The sequence below is a fragment of the Eublepharis macularius genome, chromosome 10, assembly GCF_028583425.1.
Source record: "Eublepharis macularius isolate TG4126 chromosome 10, MPM_Emac_v1.0, whole genome shotgun sequence".
NCBI lineage: Eukaryota > Metazoa > Chordata > Lepidosauria > Squamata > Eublepharidae > Eublepharis > Eublepharis macularius.
Window position 1 is genome coordinate 66,937,773 of NC_072799.1, and position 20,335 is coordinate 66,958,107.

The window sequence follows — 20,335 nt, forward strand, 5'->3', positions numbered from 1 at the left end:
ATAGGTTTCAGCTTGTGCTGCCTTTTATACTTGGAATTCTCATCAAGAATTCTCTCTCAACACACTGGTGTTACAATTACAGTAAGATATTTCTTTTCCTTCACTCCAGAGGGGAACCTGACAGACCATCCCTGTCAGACATTTACACACACTCTCCCAAATATCCCGTCAGCAACCCTCTCATCCTGAAGGCAGGTTCTGACTGGCCAATAAGAGGGAAAAGGCTCACCAATCAAGCTCCTACTCCATGCCACTTCCAACTTCTCCCCCTTCAACTTTCCAAGTGCTTCACCTAGGAAAACTTATCTTTGTGGCACAAGCTTAAAGGCAAGGGGTCCAGAGCAGAAGAAATATGCATACAACTTTGTTGGATGAAAACAGGCCACAACTTTATTGGTTACACAGATGAAAAAGGAGCATTGGCTGTGTAGGGCACGGATCCCAGCATCAAGAGACCCGTCTGCCCGCCAATGACCCTCAAACCCCTTCAGCCCGCCTGCCGAAGGGGGGGGGACCCTGCGGGATGACAGTTGAGGGGTCCACACTGGACGGCAGCCTCTGTGTGGGTCCCCCGTCACCTGGAAGCAGGCATGCCCCGACAGCCCCTGAACTGGGCCTGCCATTGCCATGCCTGGTCCAAGATCCCTTATGGGGATCCCCATCTATGGGGAAACAGTGCCTGTAGGCCCTGTTTCCCCCCAAGGGATCGGTGCCCAACGCTCCAAACCGCCACTGGAGCCACAAAACGACTCCACGCCAAGCTCCTTACCACACAACCAACTCAACAAGCCGTCTCGGATATCCTGCAGCCATATGTCCTGTCCCCAGCTGGACAGGTGCACTCCATCCAGACGGTACAAGGCCGAAATCCGAAAGGAAATGTCAGGGTGACATATCACCCGTCCCCCATTTTCCCCCACTAATTGTCCCACCTTTTTGGATAGCCGCCTGCGGGCTAAATCGACTGCAAGGCTCTCACTCCGGCCCCAGCTTTATGAGCCAGAGGAGGACCTGAGGGAAAACTTCTTCCCTCAGGTCCAGCAACAGCCTCCATTCAAATGCCCAGCCAGCCAATAGCCTGGCTGGCTGGGAAATGCCTCCGCCACATCAGAGCCAGGGCCGGAAGAGGAAGGAGCCGCCTCCGCTCTTCCCACCCCTCGCCAGCGAGCCCCACAAACGCCAGCCCCGGTAAGAACGGGGCTGGGAGCTTACAGTGCTTTTCATCACAGTGTGTTACTGTAGTGCTGATTTATGTCAATTTTTAAATATTTTAGATGCTATTTCTACATGTTTTATAGCTTGCTTAGTTTTTCATTCTTGATGCAAGCAGTCCATGTTATTGATACAATGAAGCTATTGTACATAATTCTACATGCATTCATAAAAACCAAATGAAAGTAAGAGATACCTTTCTAAAAATGGTAAGTCAGTTAAAATATCTCCAGTAAATTTATCAACTAGGGTATTTGTAATTGGTATTAATCCAGGATTAAGAAATGTCTTCTTGGATTCATTGTCTTTATAAAAAGAAAGAAAGAAAAATCATTTTGGAAAAGATGACTATAACAATTAAAAACATAAACAAGATTTTAATGTTAAATTGTATTTTTGCAATTAAATATTATTAAAATTGTCTGTACAGATATTAGTTACCTAGATAAAATATAGAATCATATCCTAAATGCTAAATGTAGAATGCAAATGCTAAATAGAAACATATCCTAAATACAAACTATGACTAGCATCCAGGACTAAGTAGGACCCTGTAAACAGCACCTTGACTTTACAATTCATTCCTTTCTCTAAAGGAAAAAAGAAAAACTAGGCAAATGCTAGCAGGGTTGCTGAACCATCACAAAAATGCAACTGAAATAAGTTTACTAAAATGGAGCAGCCCTAGTAATTTAAATAGTTAATGTACAGTAGCCCTAGAGCAACAGCAGAGGTCCACGTTGCTATGACAGCAACCATGGCCTTCAGTGCTGGTGCAGCATATTAGTATTAGATGATCATGCCGACCAACATCCAATCACCTAACTGGAGTGAAAGGCCGGAGATGATTCAAAAGGGCATATTAGCAAACAAAGATGCTGCTATTAAAGCAAACACCACATACTTAATATTTGATGGGGTACTTTGACAAGGGGATTGCAACCGAGCAAACAGGAGTGACCCCACAAGGTTTTGCACGGTATACTATTTAGCACAATTATATTATATGCCATCACTGCTGTGCAAACTATACGATTAAGAAGTTAAACTACGTATCAGAGAAAAAAATAATTTGCTAACAATGATCTGAGAGCCTTCCTCAGTGAGGGGACATCTTTCTTGCTGTTATCAATGTAAATGTAATTAATATTTACATATATGTAATGTATAGCTCTAATTTTATAGGCAGACATATAAACTCAAAATTTAATTAAAATAGACTTTAAAACAGTTTTGATGTGGTATTTTAATATGACAGTTCATTAAATGATAAGTAAAAAAAGATAAGGTAGGACCCTGTGCAAGCGATGAGTCATTTACTGACCCATGGGGGGGATGTTGCATCATGAAATTTTCTTGGCAGACTTTTGTTATGGGGTGGTTTGCAATTGCCTTCCCCAGTCATCTACACTTCACCCCTAGGAAACTGAGTACTAATTTTACTGACCTTGGAAGGATGGAAGGCTGAGTCAACCCTGAGCCGGATATTTGAACCTGGCTTCCGCCAGGATTGAACTCAGAGCAGAGCTTGGGCTGCAGTACTGCAGCTTACCCCTCTGTGCCACAGGGCTCCTATCATCATGAAATGATCTTACTGCATATATATTTAAATATAAACATGTTTGTAAAGAGTTTTAGTAAATTATTTCAGCAATAACTATTGCATTAAAAGGTAAAGGTAGTCCCCTGAGCAAGCACTGAGTCATTACTGACCCATGGGGGGCCGCCACTTCACAATGTTTTCATGGCAGACTTTTTTTTATAATTATATATAACATAGAATTCTAATTACGATATAATAATGTGACAAAAGAACTATGAAACATGTTACCTTTGCTAGTTAAGCACTTTTCAAGAAAATGTTTAGAAGTTATTCGCAGAGGGAAAGAACCACCAATCTTGCATTTTCCCAACAGTGTTGTGATATGTTCCCAGAGTAATTCATAATCTCTATTGATTTTTGTTCCTATATTCAAATCAAACTCTAAGAAGAATATATTGTGAAAATTAAAAATTGAAAGAAAGCTTTATTTGTAAGTATAACAATTCAAGATCAATGATTAAGGAATTTGTGAGAATTTATGGGGGAATCTCTCCTTCCCCCATCCTCCCCTCCAGACTTTACTTTTTCCTGTTTCACTTCCACTGACAATCCCAACAATCTCTCTCCTTTACATTCTTCCTTCTCCCACAACCAACTCTTCTTAAATTGTCCCATCTGCTACATTAAGGTTTTCAGGTCCCCCAAGCTTGAAACTGGGAGATGGGGGGCATGCCCCCTCGCCACATGCTCCAGAACATCTCGTTGCTTTGACAGTGATATCATTCTCAGCATGACAGAAGCAATGGGTCACATGCAGAGCAGATTTGATAAAAATCATCTCCAACAATAGATTGGGAGTCTATTTTTATCGTCATTCCCAGTGCAAAAAGTATCCCATAGCACGCAATCGCAGACTGAGGGGCTCCCATGCCTGTTCCCGCACCTTTCCCTTCAGCCAGCCAGGTGAGAGGTGGCTGGGGATGGAGGCTGGGAGCGAGAGACTCTCCCCACTGGGGGAATGGGATCCCTAGCTACTTTCCTCCAGTCCTTATTTTCCTCCTTGTTGCAGCTTCTCCTTTTGCCTTTTTCATTCCTATCCTCCAGCCTATACTACTAAATATGTACTTGTAACCTTCAGTTTATTTTCCAACAAGGGGAGGTGGAGGAAATTTCCGCCATTTTGACCCTGATCATGAGGATACAATAAAGAGATGGTCATAATTCCTGGATCAATAAAGATATGCATATAACTACCCTAGAGGGTAGTAAGTCAGCAACATTTTTCTCAGTAATTTACAGCTCGACTAGCTTTACATGTTGAAAAATGTTATCACCCAAATGATCCAAAACAAATAAAATACCTTTACATTTTTCTACTTCATAATAAAATGCAATGTTCTTCCACAAGAGATTATCACTCAAATCAGGTAGGACAGAAAAATCTATCTTCCATGAGGTTTCAGAAGCAAGATGTTTCAGAACAACATATTCACAAAGTTTATGCTGAAAGGAAAATTTTAAAAATCTGAATAGAAATCTTGTTTGCATAGAAACTTGTGTTCAACTTCTCTGAAATGTTCAAAGCATCTTATAATAATTAAATCAACAATAAAAATACAGTATGTAGAAATAAAACACATTGCAACTATAGAAAAAATACTGAACAAAAATTATCTATTTTCAATTTGCGTGCCATTCAAAATGGACAATATACAAAGAAAAAAAGAGGAAGTGGTCCCCTTTGACCACCAAAAAGTCTATGCTGGGCAATATGGGATGTGCACAGGAAAAAAACCAATACAGGACAGGGGCTATTGCAAGAAGAATTGGTTGAGATAGTGTGAAAAGGCTGGTTAGATACAACCCCAAATTTATATTGATGCGGCCAATATATAACATTGCAAGAATAATGTCTGTAAATTTTATGACTTTATGAGGCAGATTTTCCCACCAAAATCAAAATTTGCCAGCTATGGCTGAGCAGCCACAAGTAGCATGTCTCTATTTGTGCTGTTAAAATCATTTGTGTCCCACCCTGATGAGCAGTTATAATTTTGGCCTTTTAGCCCAGTTCAGAAACCTTAGGGGCAGGGGCAGGGGCGGAGTAGGAGCCCTCTTCTTCTGTGTGGGAAATGGCACTGAAGACTGTATAACATTCAAGAAAACAACAACTTTATTGAACAGATAGAGATGGTATAAGGACAGTTAGAGAATGAAGGAGCTGAGGTAAAATACATTAGAACAGAATCTTTAAATCACAGGCAAAATAGGTTTCTTTAAGCTTAATTTCTTTGTTATTGTTGGTTAGATGCAACCCCAAATTTATATTGATGCATTAGGCCAATATATAACACTGCAAGAATGTCTGTAAATTTTATGACTTTAGGGTAGCTATACATTGAAGGATTTGTACCACGAGTCTTCTTTTCTGAGAGATTCAAATACATTTTCACAGTCTCAAGTAACCAAATGACTTCCCATACTGCCTATTTTGATCCAACAAACACAAAGGCCTCCAGCAATTCCAATATGCTCAACAGGAAAAGAAGAAAACGAAACAAAGCACGTTGGCTGCATTTCTAGAAGCCCTTAGCAATATGCTAAAAGTCAAGGCATGCTGAGTTTCGCATGCTCCACAGATCTGTATACAATCAATAAGATGTGTAACACTGGTAGAAAGCAGTGTTACCAGAACTGCTCTTTTTGAATGGGGAAATTAGCTCAGCAGTCTGGAACTAAAATTAGTGCGGATCTAACAATGTTTACGGAGGTCCCGATTCCAGACACTCTAGTGATAAAGAGGCAGACTACAAATAGATTCAATAAGCACGTGTCTTTACTAATAGTGTGGCGTAAGCCTGAACTTGCACATACATACAAGAAAGCATACAAGAACTAGGAAATGCAGAGTAAGAAATACAGAGACGGTCGCATGAGCAGGTACCCACGATGATAAGGGAAATACTCACAATCCTGAAGTGGAGCAGAGACACAACAGCGAGGTGGTCCAATGCCAGCAATGGATCCACAAAGGGACAGCAAGGGGTCTGGATAGGAATGGCGTACGCGCCTCGCTGGGAACAGGATAGGAATGGCACGAGCACCATGCGGTCTGAGAGACCAGCTTAAATACCCCAAAACGTACCCTGGGGCTGTTGCTGTACTTGGTGGTTCTCACGGATTAAAACAAAGGTTTTAATGGGACACTGAATGGCTTAGATGGGCCACTTTAGGAATCTGATTGTGATAAGTGACACCTCAGGAAGAGGGGACAAAGGAGGGAGGGGGAAATCCGAATGGGCTGAATGGATGTTCCAACGGACAGGGCTTGCCCTGATGTCATCAGCTCTGAAATGTGGAGGTTTCTTTGAGATGCATTCTCTAAGTGCTTGGGATGGTCGGCACTTAGCTTCTTCTCCGGGGCGGCTCCTAAGATATGCAGAGTGGGGCGAGGTTCTCTCGCTGCAGACCTGGTGTGTCCGCTTTGCCGAAATGGCTTCCCAAAGCAGGCTTCTTCTCTTGGTCTTCTGGCTGCCTAAGAACATGGTTGCTGGCTGGGCATGGCGGAGGCTGGTTAGCAGGTTGCCCGGTAGCGAGGGCAAGCTCGGGGACCGGCCCGCGGGAGTCTCCAGGCGGGAACTGACCAGGGAACACCTGGCCAGGCTCGCTGGAGGTTTCCGCGGCAGGTGCCCGGCTGCTAGCAGCGGCTTGGGCCCAGATGAGGCAGGCTTCCATGGAGGCAGGGGAACAGCACGTAAAACACAGTCCATAGCAGGGAACAGGCGCGGTCCATGGCAGATGGAAACGCAGGCACGGGGCACACTTGTAATAAAGTCCAAACACACACTGGGAAGTCCAGATATAAGTCTGGGCAGGGCTGCCCAGGAAGAGAGTCCTTTGTGTAGTTAACCAAGCACGGAGTCAGGGAACTAACACAGTCTATTGCAGCAGCAGGGTAATTAACAAGCAGGCAGGAAACTGACACGTGTATCAGAGCACACACGTGCAGGGCTATCTTTGGTGCAGCAGTGAAACAGCAACGCAGGAAACTTTAACACAGTCCATGGCAGGCCTTAAAGCAGGAGAGGGGGCCTACTTGGCAACAGCAGTAGCTATGCTGGAGGCAGACAGAAGCATCAATCCTTAATACATGTTTGGCTTGGAACAGGATAGCTGTGCACATACACACAAAAATGTATGAATTTGCAATGTAATTTCACAATTTTCTCTGGACTAGACGGATATCAGGAATGGATCTTTATTTGGCTATTTAAGTTCTTGTATGCCATGTTTTCTATTAAAATTACATTCATAATTGTGTACATTTATAATGCTGAACAAAATGCTCATTACACTGATCACATTTCTTTTTCGCTTATTCGAAAATTTCTTTCACATAGTAAAATGTTTGCCATGAGTAGCTTTTTGATCCTTCTTTAAAAAACAAAATGTAAATACTAATTTTCTTCTATATAAAACATCTTGGATTTTCCCAATTTTAAATACAACATATCTAGATTAAAGTTATACAATGGGTTGTTCCTTAAATTAACACTGCATCAAATTTTTAGAACAAAAAGAAATTGCTGCATTAAAAGGCAGCTTTCAGGTCATGAGAAATGTTCCTTAATCTTTTTCTCCCACAGGCTATCATTTTCAATCCTGTCCAGTGCTTCACTACACTTTTCTTCCAGCCAGCTTGCTTTCCACATGATCCAGGCCAGTCTAGAATCAGCATGATGCTCTCATGCTGCAATATACCCATCGAGTCCGGCTATTTGGCGACAACACTCGAGGCAAACAAAGCCATTATACTGCCCTCATATAACTCCCAATGGATAGGGGAGGACTGCTTCATTTGGCCATAGATCATGTTCTCTCTTTTTCCTTCCATGCAAAGTGAGGACAACATAGGCTGAATCTACACTGTCTTACCTTCCACTTTTCTCTCGCAATGATTGTGTTATTTTCTATTCTGCAATTACCCAGCAGGCATTCACATTCCCGCCAAAATAGCGTCTGTGTGGCACTATCATTTGTGCACATTACTGTGAGAAATGTGGGATATAGGGAGGAGCGAGACCTACCGATGATGACAGCAGAATTTTTTTTAAAAAAAGGGTTGAGCTTTGCGCTATGTCACAATTCTGACTATTAAAACAAAGAACCCCCATGAAGTTCATGTCTGAAATTCAGCAAAGTGATCTCAGAGTTGCAATTCTTATAGCGAAAAGTCGCAAAATCTTCTTGACCTTATTAACTTTTCCCTCCCCCCCTTTTTCTTTCTGTACCCCCCCTTTTTCACTTTGACTAAATAAAATATAGTAAAAAAAAAAGAGTTGCAATCCTACCAGCAGTGCCTGGAGATCTCACAGGATCACAACAGATCTCCTGATGATAGAGATCAGTTGTCCAGGTGAAAATGGCAGTTTTGATTAATGGACTCCACTGCTCCATACCTCTCCAAACTTCCCATTCAGGTTCAGCCACTGAAATCACAGCGAGTTTCCTACTCAGGCTGGCAATCCTACCTCAGCGAGAGGTTTTGCTTTTAACAGGGCGCCGCATTCAGAGCAGCAACAGGGATCTAAATTAGAACGTTAGGTCACAATAGTGCAAGGAGAGCACTTTTAAAAAAAAGAAAAAAAGGGGCAGGAGAGCTTCGGACACAGTCCTGACCATAAGCATCCCTTTACAGAGGAAAACCTTGTTCCTTTAATGGGAGGCACTCTGAAGGAGGGGTGGTTTAGGGGGCAGTCTCTTGAGGAGCGCTTGTAAGCATTCACATTCATACTGAAAATAGCACGAAAGAATCGTTTCCAAGTGGGAAAGTGTTCATCAAGGTATTCTCAACTGAAGCGCAACCGTAGCCAGAGAATGACACAATTGAATAGAGAGCATGTGAATATAGTGCCGCAGTAGCAAAAAAGACGCTAGCGTAAGGACATGTGGATTCAGCCATAGATGCTTCATTTGCCATTAAGGATGTTGCTGCATAGCGACATGTTAGTGTGAAACCATAATTCTCTTCATAATTCTTTGCCTAAAAGGAGTAACTTGCCAGGACGTGAAAATGTTCACAAAAATCAACCTGTTTCAGCTAACACCTACTGACAACCATATGAAAATCAGGCAACCCTGTCACTGAAATCCTAAGCACAGCTACTCCAGTCTAAGCCTTTTATTTTAATGTTTTGAAGTCTCTATTGCAGTGCCTACCTGTTGAATGAACATGAAAGTTTGTTTAGTCCATTTATTTTTGATTAATCTAATCTGAGCTCGTTGTGAAAGGGGCAAACACTGAAGAAAAACCACACTGAGGCAATACATCCTAATTAGGTCTCCAGCTTCTTGAAGGGTTAATTCACGTTTTATCTGCAACGAAGCACACACAGAAAAGAAAATTTAATGAAACCACATTTTGAAAGAAGGCTTTAATTGCCCTCCCATTTTGTAAATCTAAATATTTCATAGTACACTACCCCTGAAGAACTGTCCCATATTTATTTAGTTGGACAAACTTCAAATTGAAGTGTTAGAAACATATCATTAGATCAATTTTCAGCTGAAAAATGCAAGAGAAAATACTTTTAAAATTATAATTTTAACAAACCAGTCAAATCAACACACACATTTATTTGCTTCATTTATATTCCTGTGTTACTCCCCAACGGGCCCCCAAAGCAGCTTACATTGTTTTCCTCTATTTTATCCTCACAACAACCAAGTAAGATTAGGCTGAGTGTGGGAGACTGGCCCAAGGTCACCCAGGAGGTCCCATGGCAGAGTAGGGGTACAAACTGTTGGAATAGGCGACTCAGCCTGCCTTTGGACACTGGGGGGCGCTGCATGTCTCTTTGAATTTAATGTATAAGTCTAGCAATCTGCCACTCTCTTGTCTAAGGTGGGAACGCCTACTGACTCCTCCTCTCTTGCCTCTGTGCTTCTTGGGAGATTTCACACCTTCCCTCATGCTCTTCCAAGAGAAAGATGTAAAGCCACCATGCTCCTCATGGAGCCCTTCTCTTTGTCCACAAACCCTGCACCTACAGCCTCGCTGCCTATATTTTCAGGCCGTGGTATTAGCTTAGAGAATGTAACTCTATAGATAGGTTCTTTCCCTTGATATTACCAGAAGATATTGCTATGGAGAAATCTGCTACAATAAACTGTAAGTTCTATCTTTCTATGAATTTTGTCTGAGGATTAATTAATGCACGTTTGTGAGGGTTTAAACGCTTCTGACTAAATTACTCTACTAAATTACTCTGCTATATGTTACTCTGCTAAGTTACTAAACTAAAATATATAAAATACCATAAATCTCTAACAGGGTTATGGGCCCAGTCTTGAATAAGTTCCTCAGGGCCAAAGAAAAGCCCATAGCTGAATCTAGAAGTAAAGAGTTTCAAACTGCAAAGTTTTTTTTTTCCTTGACTGCTGGTCTAACAGCCAGGCAGAACAAAAGGACTCAATTAGCACGTGAATGCCCTCACAGGCAACCTCAGGAGGAACAAAGAAAGAAATTAGGTGAAAAGTCTAACAGCTTTTTCCCTACCCTCAAGCGTGCACAGAAAAGCAGAGAAACCTCCTTTTAAAACGTTTTGGCTAATTTGAGCCAGGAAACTAAAAGTTAAAGAGGGAAAAAGTAAAGTTTTCTAGAGAAGTACTTTGAGATTTCTTGAAAATGTCAGACCAGTTACTACAAATTGATTTATTCAGACAGCTATTTTTGACTAAAATGGAAGATAATGGAGATGTGAATGCTCATATTGAATCTTTGTTGAATCAAATAGATAAACTAGCTACTGTTGGTCAGATTCTAGATGAAGATTTGAAAATTGCTCTGGTTTTAAGCTCACTACCAAAGAGTTATTCCAGTTTAGCAAAGTCTCTTACTGAAAAAGGGGCTACATTGGAGGAAGTGCTAGATCAGATAAGATCACAGTACAATGAACAGAGATCTTATCCTCAAGAAAAGAAATGCAAGACTGACTCATGTTACATGGTCAGAGAGGTCAGACCCAGAGGGGCAGGACCTAGGCAAATTGATTACTGGCAAAGAGCCAATCCTAGAGAAAGGCAGACTCCTCCCTTCTGCCACAAATGCAATAAGCCCGGTCACCTCCAGAGGGAGTGTTTTAGCAACAGGAGCTACAGCCACAAGGGCAGAAACAATTATGCTGCTGCAAGCAGGAACCAACAGGCAGAGAGAAACAGAGAAGATTTTTCAAAAGCAAGAGCTAGTAATTTTAGAGATTTTCCTCAAACAAGGGCTGATAGTAATTATCATGTGTCTCATATTGCTCGAATAAATGATAGCCCACAGTGCCCTTGGGTCCTCGATAGTGGCGCCTCAGCGCACATGGTATCAGATATTAATCTGTTTTATGAATTAGATACCAGTGCATCTAAGAATGTTATGATGGCTAACGGGACAAATGTGAAAATTGCTGGGAAAGGCTCTATTATGCTTCATAGCAATAATGATTTCTCTAAAAAGATAATTAAAGTAGAAGAAGTTTTATACATTCCTGATTTAAAGGCAAACCTACTAAGCGTACCTGTACTATCACAAAAGGGATTTTCTATACACTTTGAGAATAACAAATGTACAGTTTCTCGCGAAGGAGAGATATATTCCACAGGTAGTCTCAGAAATGGAGTCTTTGAACTGGACTGCCAAGGAGAAAAGGCCTACAAGGCAACAACAGCTACCACAAAAGGAGAACCAATCGAACTATGGCATAGAAGATTTGCACATCGCGATATGCAAGCCATAAAGGAGCTGCAGTCTAAGGACTTGGTAACAGGTATTAATATAAGTGCATGTGGCAATGATGATGAATTATGTGTTTGTTGTATAAAGGGAAAGGCAACTCGACCTTCAGTTCCCAAACAAAGCCAAAGGTGCTCAAGGCAACCACTTGAACTAATCCATACTGATTTATGTGGTCCTATTAAACCAGCATCAACAGGAAATAACCTTTATATATTGTCTTTCATTGATGACTTCTCGAGATATACAGTGTGCTATTTGCTGAAAGAAAAATCGCAGACTGAGCAGAAACTGCGTGATTATGTTTCCATGGTGTCTAACAAGTTCAACAGGAAACCTCAAGCCTTTCAAAGCGACAATGGCGGTGAGTACGTTTCCCATGCCACACAGAGATTTCTCAGGGAAAATGGAATCCAACATAGATTCACTGTTCCCTATAACCCCGAACAGAATGGGGTCGCCGAGCGCAAAAATCGTTCTATCATGAATATGGTCAGATGTATGTTAATAGATTCAGGACTTCCCTACAGACACTGGGGAGAAGCGGCCATGACTGCAATCTACTTACAAAACAGATTGCCCACTAAAGCTACAAACAAAACTCCTTATGAGTTATGGCATAATAGGAAGCCAAGCATAGAACATCTTAGAGTATTTGGATGCAAAGCATATGCGCATATACCAGAGGAAAAGAGATCTAAACTAGAACCCAGAGCCTTAGAAGGCATCTTTGTAGGATATGCTCCAGGATGTAAGGGATATAGGATTTTTAACCCAGAAACTAACAGTGTTACTACAAGCAGAGTTGTGCAATTTGATGAGCGACATAGGAGCAACCAGAATGCTGCTACACATGACCCTTCAGAGGGAGAGAATGATGACAGCCAGCTGCTGCTGTATCGGCCAGATGACATCGCTACGCAAATGCGACCAGATATCCAACCCGGTGATGAGGCAATGGGTGCAGCCACTGAGCAGATGCAACCAGAAGCCCGACCAGGTGAGAGAATAAAGGCGGAAATTCCCAGGCCAGTAGATGTGCCTGAGGAGCCAGAGCCCGCTGCGGAGGCAGAGGTGACTCAGGACCTTAGGCGCTCTCAGCGCGTCAACAGAGGAGTTCCAGCCGAGAGACTGACCTACCTTGCAAGGTCGTCGCCACCACAAGAACCAACTTCATGGGCCGAAGTTCAACAAATGCCTGAACCAGAAGCAAAGAAATGGAAGGAAGCAGCACAAGAAGAAATAGATGCTCTGCACAAGAACAAAACATGGACTCTCACAAAACTACCTAAGGGTAAGAATGTTATTGGATGTAAATGGGTTTTTAAAGCTAAGAAAAATGAGAATGGTGCAGTTGAGAGATACAAAGCTAGATTAGTAGCCAAAGGATATTCTCAGATTTATGGAACTGATTATGATCAAACTTTTGCACCAGTTGTAAAATATTCCACAATCAGGATGCTTTTAAGCATAGCAGCTTCTAGAAACATGCAAACAGAACACCTGGATATAAAGACTGCATTTTTACATGGTGAAATTGAGGAAGAATTATATATGAGTCAACCTCCAGGGTTCATAGATGAACAGAATAAACACTTAGTATGCAAACTTCAGAAAGGACTTTATGGTCTTAAGCAAGCTGCCAAATCTTGGAATGATAAACTGACCAAAATGTTACTTGATCTAGATTTTAAACGAGGCAAAGCTGACCTCTGTCTTTACAGTAGATACAAGAATGAGAGATGGACTTTTATTTTGTCTTATGTTGATGATCTTATCCTTTGTTATGAAAATTCAAGTGATTGTGCTGAAATTATATCTCATCTAAACAAGGAAGTTGAAGTGAAACGCTTGGGCAATGCTAATTTTTATTTGGGGATCCAGATCGAGAGAGAACCAGATGGCAGTTACCTTCTCAGCCAAAGACAAAAGATATTAGAACTACTGGAAAGTTTTGGACTAGAAAATGCCAATCCAATGCCTACACCAATGGAAGTAGGTTTTCTGAAAGAAAAGGAACCAAATGAGCCTCTACCAGAGAACAACGGGTACAGAACTGCCATAGGCAAACTTCTTTACCTAGCAATGACAACAAGACCTGACATTGCAACAGCTGTAGGTATTCTATCCAGGAGGGTAAGTAAACCCACTGTGAATGATTGGACCGGAGTAAAAAGAGTAATGAGATATTTAAAGGGTACTGCAGATTCTAAACTAAGGCTGCCAGCTAGTAAAAATCCCACACTATTGGGATACGCTGATGCAGATTGGGCTAAAGATAATTCAGATTGGAAATCCACTACTGGTTATGTGTTTTTCTATGGGAATGGACCTATAACTTGGGCCAGTCGTAAACAAGAAATTGTGGCCCTTTCATCCACTGAAGCAGAACTTGTGTCAGCTTCAGAAGCATGCAAAGATTTACAAATGCTTTTGATGTTACTTAAAGATTTTGGCATTACAGAACCTTTACCAGTTAACATGCTAGAAGATAACCAGAGTTGTATAGCCCTTTCTCTTTTAGAAGGAAATACTCCGCGCACAAGACATATTGGGACACGACAGCAGTTCGTGAAGGAACTTCAAGCACAAGGAATTGTGAAGCTGCACTACTGTCCCACTGAAGAAATGACAGCGGACATCTTTACCAAGCCGCTGCCCAGAGACAAGTACCAAGGTCTACGAAGTGACCTGAACGTTGTGAATGCTGACGACACTCTGAGTCGAGAGGGAGTGTTGGAATAGGCGACTCAGCCTGCCTTTGGACACTGGGGGGCGCTGCATGTCTCTTTGAATTTAATGTATAAGTCTAGCAATCTGCCACTCTCTTGTCTAAGGTGGGAACGCCTACTGACTCCTCCTCTCTTGCCTCTGTGCTTCTTGGGAGATTTCACACCTTCCCTCATGCTCTTCCAAGAGAAAGATGTAAAGCCACCATGCTCCTCATGGAGCCCTTCTCTTTGTCCACAAACCCTGCACCTACAGCCTCGCTGCCTATATTTTCAGGCCGTGGTATTAGCTTAGAGAATGTAACTCTATAGATAGGTTCTTTCCCTTGATATTACCAGAAGATATTGCTATGGAGAAATCTGCTACAATAAACTGTAAGTTCTATCTTTCTATGAATTTTGTCTGAGGATTAATTAATGCACGTTTGTGAGGGTTTAAACGCTTCTGACTAAATTACTCTACTAAATTACTCTGCTATATGTTACTCTGCTAAGTTACTAAACTAAAATATATAAAATACCATAAATCTCTAACAAACAACCAAGTAAGATTAGGCTGAGTGTGGGAGACTGGCCCAAGGTCACCCAGGAGGTCCCATGGCAGAGTAGGGGTACAAACCTGGGTCTCCCAGATCCTAGTCCAACACTCCAACCACTACACTACACTGGCTCTTATCTCCTGTCCATTCACCAAAAGCCTTCTAATACTGAAATCTTTGGATTCAAAACGAACAAGATGCAGAGGGTGCCATGGCCAGATCTGCCCAGTATTTTTAAAAATAGCAACAGTAGAAGGGTCTGATTCAGGTTGGGGACTTATAGGAGGAAGAGAAGTTTTCATTGATCAAAACCTGACCTTGCTGTTAGTGTCTGCCTTTTTTTCATGGCATGGATGTTTAGTTTTCACTTATGACAAGGGGGGAGGGTTGAAGTTAATCTCTCTTTCTCCTCCTGCATGTCACCAATCTAGCGCCAAGGAGGTGTTGTTTTAAAGATGTTACAAAGATCTAATCATGAAATCTCCTGCTGCCTAGTCTTGTTGGCCCTTAGCGCTCTTTCAAAATAGGTTCATATTTTGGACTTTGTTAAGTTTTCTTGTTACTGTTTTTTTTGCCTGCAATCCTCCATATGACACCCAGTGGTGCCCTGGCATCTGCCAATGTGTTTCCTGGGGAACCACTTGCTGCCCCCTTTTCTGATCCTTTACTCATTCCTTTTCATGTTCCTTTCTTAGTCCTCATTTGCCTTATTCACATGATCTCCCCTCTACATCTTCATCACCTTTCACACTCCTTTTAGTCCTATTCTCTGCTTTCTTTCTTGAATCACTGTCCTTAACCCTTACTCCACATATTACTTCTCTATCCAGGTTTGAAGTGCACTAAAAACAGAAAATGGAATTAATGGTTGGGACTGGAGACAACCAGAATCCAGTTGCCTCCTAGGAAGTCTGTGTCAAAACCTAAAAAACACCTGAACTCAAGTTCCATTCTGATTATCTTCATCAAGAGGCACATGTTGGCTTGCAATTGCTTCACCATAATGATAGCTCCACCACAAGCACAAAAGAAAAAAGGATGTTTATTACAAGAAGTGAAATACACATTTAGAACATCTGAAAAGAATCAGAAGAGATGAGGAAAGATGAGAAAAATGGGGGATATTATCCTCCAGTCTGAGCTAGGGAAACCCAACTCACCCATACAGCAACTGTCATATTTGCCGGAGCGAGTGTGTTAAAGTACAGGGGGAAAGCCCATTGTACATAGGTTTGTGAGATCCTTGTCTTCAGCTGGATTCACCTGTCCGTGACCCTGACCCCAGAAGGAATTTCAGATCAGAATGAAAGCCTCCCACTGCAGTTTATTTCAATTGGATCAGTACTAGTAGCAGTGGCAATTACATTGCTACCTGAAAGGTTTCTTGGCTTCTTACAAAACTGAAATATTTCATTTTTCAGCCTGATCTTTTTATTTAATTGACATGTTATTTGAAAATAAATATAGGTGGTGGTGGTTAGGGTCCCTCACAGCAGCCATTTTGTGGTGGATGCCCATAGAGTAATCAGCAGGTTTGGGGGCTCCCGTTCTATACCTTCAACAACTGTCTGCCATTTGTTTAAGACTACTGAACAAATAATTGTCTGATGAGGACAGTTCTATACAAGGCTGCGGCTCATCCCAATTGCTTGGAGAATGTCCATGTCAGAACCACACGTTCCTGGTAGCTGCTGGAACAGTAATGGGGTTTCTAAGGCTAGAGATGGAAAGTAACTGACTGAGGAATCACCATCCAAGATGGTAGAAAGGAAGAGATTTTTAAAAAAAGAACAGTCTTACAAGAATATTAGTTACAAGTATATTCTACTCTTTTAAGCAGAAACTATGCTTTATTAAGGAAGTTCTCACCTTTTTCACAGAAGTTCCTTTTTTTTTAGTATACATTTCCAAAACCAGTGAACATGCAGCAATACAGACTATGTATCGCAGCTCTTCTATTTCCTCCTGTAATGAGGTGATTTTTGCAGAAGCCTGATGTTCACACAACAGCAAATAGAGAAACTAGATTAGAATTTTATTTCTTGTAAATGTAACTCAGGAAAGTGTTTTAAAAGCCAAGTCTATAATATTTTAACCACAAACATGCTTATGTGAAAAACTGATATTACTTTACAATAGGTTGGATCTGGTGAACTTTCTTTTCAGTTATACCTAATTGCCTTCCTTACTGCAGTCCCCATCTCATAGTTTTTTTTACATGTTGATTGCATGATTCCCAACTTGGTCTTTCAGTGTTGTTTTGATGGGCTTAGTGCAGTACTTTCAAAATAAAACAGCTTCACAGGAAATAGGTACTCTAAGGGTGTGCCAAACATTGTCATTGTAGTTCCTCTCTAGTTCTGCCAGACGCCTGTGCATTGGATTTGTTTCTGATACCGAATACTGATTTTTACAATGGAGAATTATTTATTCAGCTGGGTAAGGTCTCAAGCTGCTGGACCACAATGAGGAGTTGATCTCTCCCAGCAGGTGATTAATAGGAATCTGATGGCCTACAAGCAGACTCTGTTCAAATTCAGAATCCCTTCCTTGTGTTCAGTCAATGCAGAGATCAGGGGGAAATTCTTGAAAAATCACTTGATAATCTTAATGAAGCAGGCCCTCCCTGCTTTTCTCTTGTACTTTGATAAACATGAGCAAAAACATGAAGATCCAATAACTCCAATTTCAGAACATTTTTATCTTGAATAAAAGTATACCCTGACTTGTATTGCCCAGATTAGCCCAATGTCATCAGATCTCAGGAAAAAATCAGGATTGGCCCCAATTAGTACTGGGATGGGAGACCACCAAGGAAGTCCAGGGTCACTACACAGAGGCAGGCAAAAGCAAACCACCTCTGAATGTCTCTTGCCTTGAAAACCTATGAGGTTGCTGTAAGTTGCCTGCAACTTGATAGCAATTTCCACCACCATTTTGCCTTGACCTTGATAGCCCTGATCTAATCAGATCTAGGATTCCCTGATCCGTCTTAAGCGGATCAGAGAATTTTTCTTGGATTTCAGGAATCCCAGATTTTTTGAGATTCCTGAAACCTGTATCCAGATTTCCCAGATTTTGGAGGGGGAGGGATGCACACCCTCAGAAACTAAGCAGAGTCAGCCCTTATTAGTACTTGGATGGGAGATTACCAAGGAAGTTTAGGGCTGCTATGCAGAGGCAGACAATGAGTAGCCGCCTCTGGACATCTGAAAATCCTGTGGGGTTGCCCTAAGTTGTCTGTGACTTTATGGCAAAAAAATGTTCCCATTTAAGCAGCAAATTACTACAGCATCTGAACAGAGAAAATCAAATAGGTTTAAACACATTCCTCTTTTCCTAGGTGTAAGGAAGATATCCAGTCAAGCCCTAATTGACTTTATAACTTACTTTGGTTCAGGCTGCAAGTTACTGGAGGCCTGGTTATGACCCAGCTAGAAAAATGTGCTGAATTGTTAATTTTGAACACCTGTAGGCCAGCGCTTGGAGATTCAACCTTGAGGTCTGTCAATTTCACCTCCCCTTCAGCTCTGTCTTTTTAACTACTCTTCCCAGCTAACATTGCATCTCCCTTCACTTGAGCGTCCTCATGTAATTCGTCTCATGTAAAGAGACTCTCAAGAGTCAGTGCCAGTGTGGAACTTGTTTGGAATCCTCACAAAGTCTCTTTATATGTCTCCCTGTGTTTTCAGCAAAAGGCTGATCAAAAGAATGGCTGCTCTCCTTTTAAAAGGAAGCTCTTCTTCTTCTTACAACCACCCCAAAACCACTTCCTGCACAAGACAGCGCTATCTGGTCCCTTTAAGGCTTCATGTTCTCCACTGTGCCAGCTCTCCCATCATGCCTTTATACTAATGGCATTACTGCCACCAAGCTCTGCAGCTTAGAATTCAGAAGGAATAAAGAAATGAGGAGGGGGGGGGGAGAATTAGCACTTTCTTTTTACCAGACTACCTGTAAAGCTAGTTTAAGCTTAACCTCTGAGAATTCCGAGTATAATTCACAAGGCAAAGTAGAAAATTCTTACATAGCTACTTGAGTGAAGTGCCATATCATCCCAAACAGTACAAAGATGTGCATCTGTAGGTGCCACAAATAAAATGGAAATTGGCTATTTTGGGTCAACTGAGGGATATCTGACCCCAAACATTCCCAAATTCTGGGAATAACAAAAAATTATCTCCTGGAATTTTGGGAGTATTTGAAGCTTCAGGCACCAGGCACCAGGAACCAAGAGGGTTCCTGGTCCACCAAACAGCTGGTTGGTGGCATCTCCAGTCCCTTTACATTTTAAAGGGCCACTGTTTTTCTGTTGGAAGACCAGACTCCCCAAATTGGAGTCCAATTCTAACCTCATAGAAAATAATGGCCCTTTAAAATGTAGAGAAACTGGAGGTGCCAACCAACAGCTGATCAGGTAGAACTGGTGAACTGTTTAAATAATTTAAATTTTATTTCTGCTTGCTAAGGTGGGGTTTTTAAAGTATTTGTTGTTAGTTAAAATGCAGGCCTCTAAGGAAAGAAGTTGGAGGGGGTTAGATGGGTGAGTGGAAAGTAATCTGATCGGACAGTAGCAGTACCCTAGGGGGCAGAGTGAACTGCAGGGTTTTTTTAGTTACTGTGTTGAGAGAAAATATTGATTCTTTTCAGAATAGGCAAGGTGTGTGTAGCCTGAGAATGTCTGTGTGCTTCTGCGAGTAATTTATTCTACCAAGTTCAATGAAACTGAGTTACCTTTGTTGTCAAAATATCCAGATTTGAATATCCAGAATGAGAAAGGCATGCTTCTGAACTAGATCTCTTTATATATGTAAACAATGATTGATACAAATTATTAATTAAAGTTTTGCCCTTAAAGGAAAAAAAAACACAAAATTATGAGAATAACTAATGACCCACTGAAATCAGATTGATATTATTACTATAGTCACTGTCACTGTTATTATCAGGACACACATTTCTCTGTTATAGTTTGTTACTTGATTTTTTGTGCTGATTTCCAAAGATTCCCAAGACACTGATTTCCAAAAACTCATAAATTTTATATAAGGCATGTTATACAAAGAACCTTACACAAATTACAGTTTTTTAAAACTTCACACTGAAGCAATAAATGCTGGTTCCATCACAAGGTCAAATCAGTAATAAAGATGACATGTCAGAAGCACTCAAGTTGAAAGTAGGGAAGGAAGCTGATATTGACCAGGGGAGTTTTCCTAGTTTGCATAAAAGTTAAAACTGTTTCCTGGAGGAGGATTGGAGAAACACAGCCCTGGAAAGGGGGATGAATAACAAGATTAAGGAGAAGGCAGGAATCTTCTTGTACAGTCACTAAGATAAGGGGAGGAACTACATGGGGCAGTCCATTGCTCATTGCCTTGGAGACTGGGTCCTCATTAGGGTTCAGAGAGGAGGCTCCGAAGTCCTTGGGGAGAACGGCCTTCTAATGTAATCAGCCTGAGGTGGGCTCTAGAGAGGAGCGGGTCTGCATTCCATTGCTGCTTAATGACTCATCAACTTGTCTTTGGCTCAC

General features: G+C 41.5%; 1 protein-coding gene across 2 annotated transcripts in view; it reads right to left on the reverse strand.

The window, feature by feature from the left end:
- The window catches only part of DDX60 (DExD/H-box helicase 60), a 90,944-nt gene that overhangs the window by 58,846 nt on the left and 11,763 nt on the right, over window positions 1–20,335 (reverse strand). For both annotated transcript variants that reach the window (XM_054989770.1, XM_054989772.1), the window contains 6 exons: window positions 19,537–19,653; window positions 16,672–16,794; window positions 8,975–9,130; window positions 4,117–4,258; window positions 3,044–3,196; window positions 1,409–1,517 (listed from right to left, as the gene is read on the reverse strand). In XM_054989770.1, coding sequence (XP_054845745.1) covers window positions 1,409–1,517; window positions 3,044–3,196; window positions 4,117–4,258; window positions 8,975–9,130; window positions 16,672–16,794; window positions 19,537–19,653 — 800 coding nt within the window. The remainder of the gene's footprint in view (window positions 1–1,408; window positions 1,518–3,043; window positions 3,197–4,116; window positions 4,259–8,974; window positions 9,131–16,671; window positions 16,795–19,536; window positions 19,654–20,335) is intronic.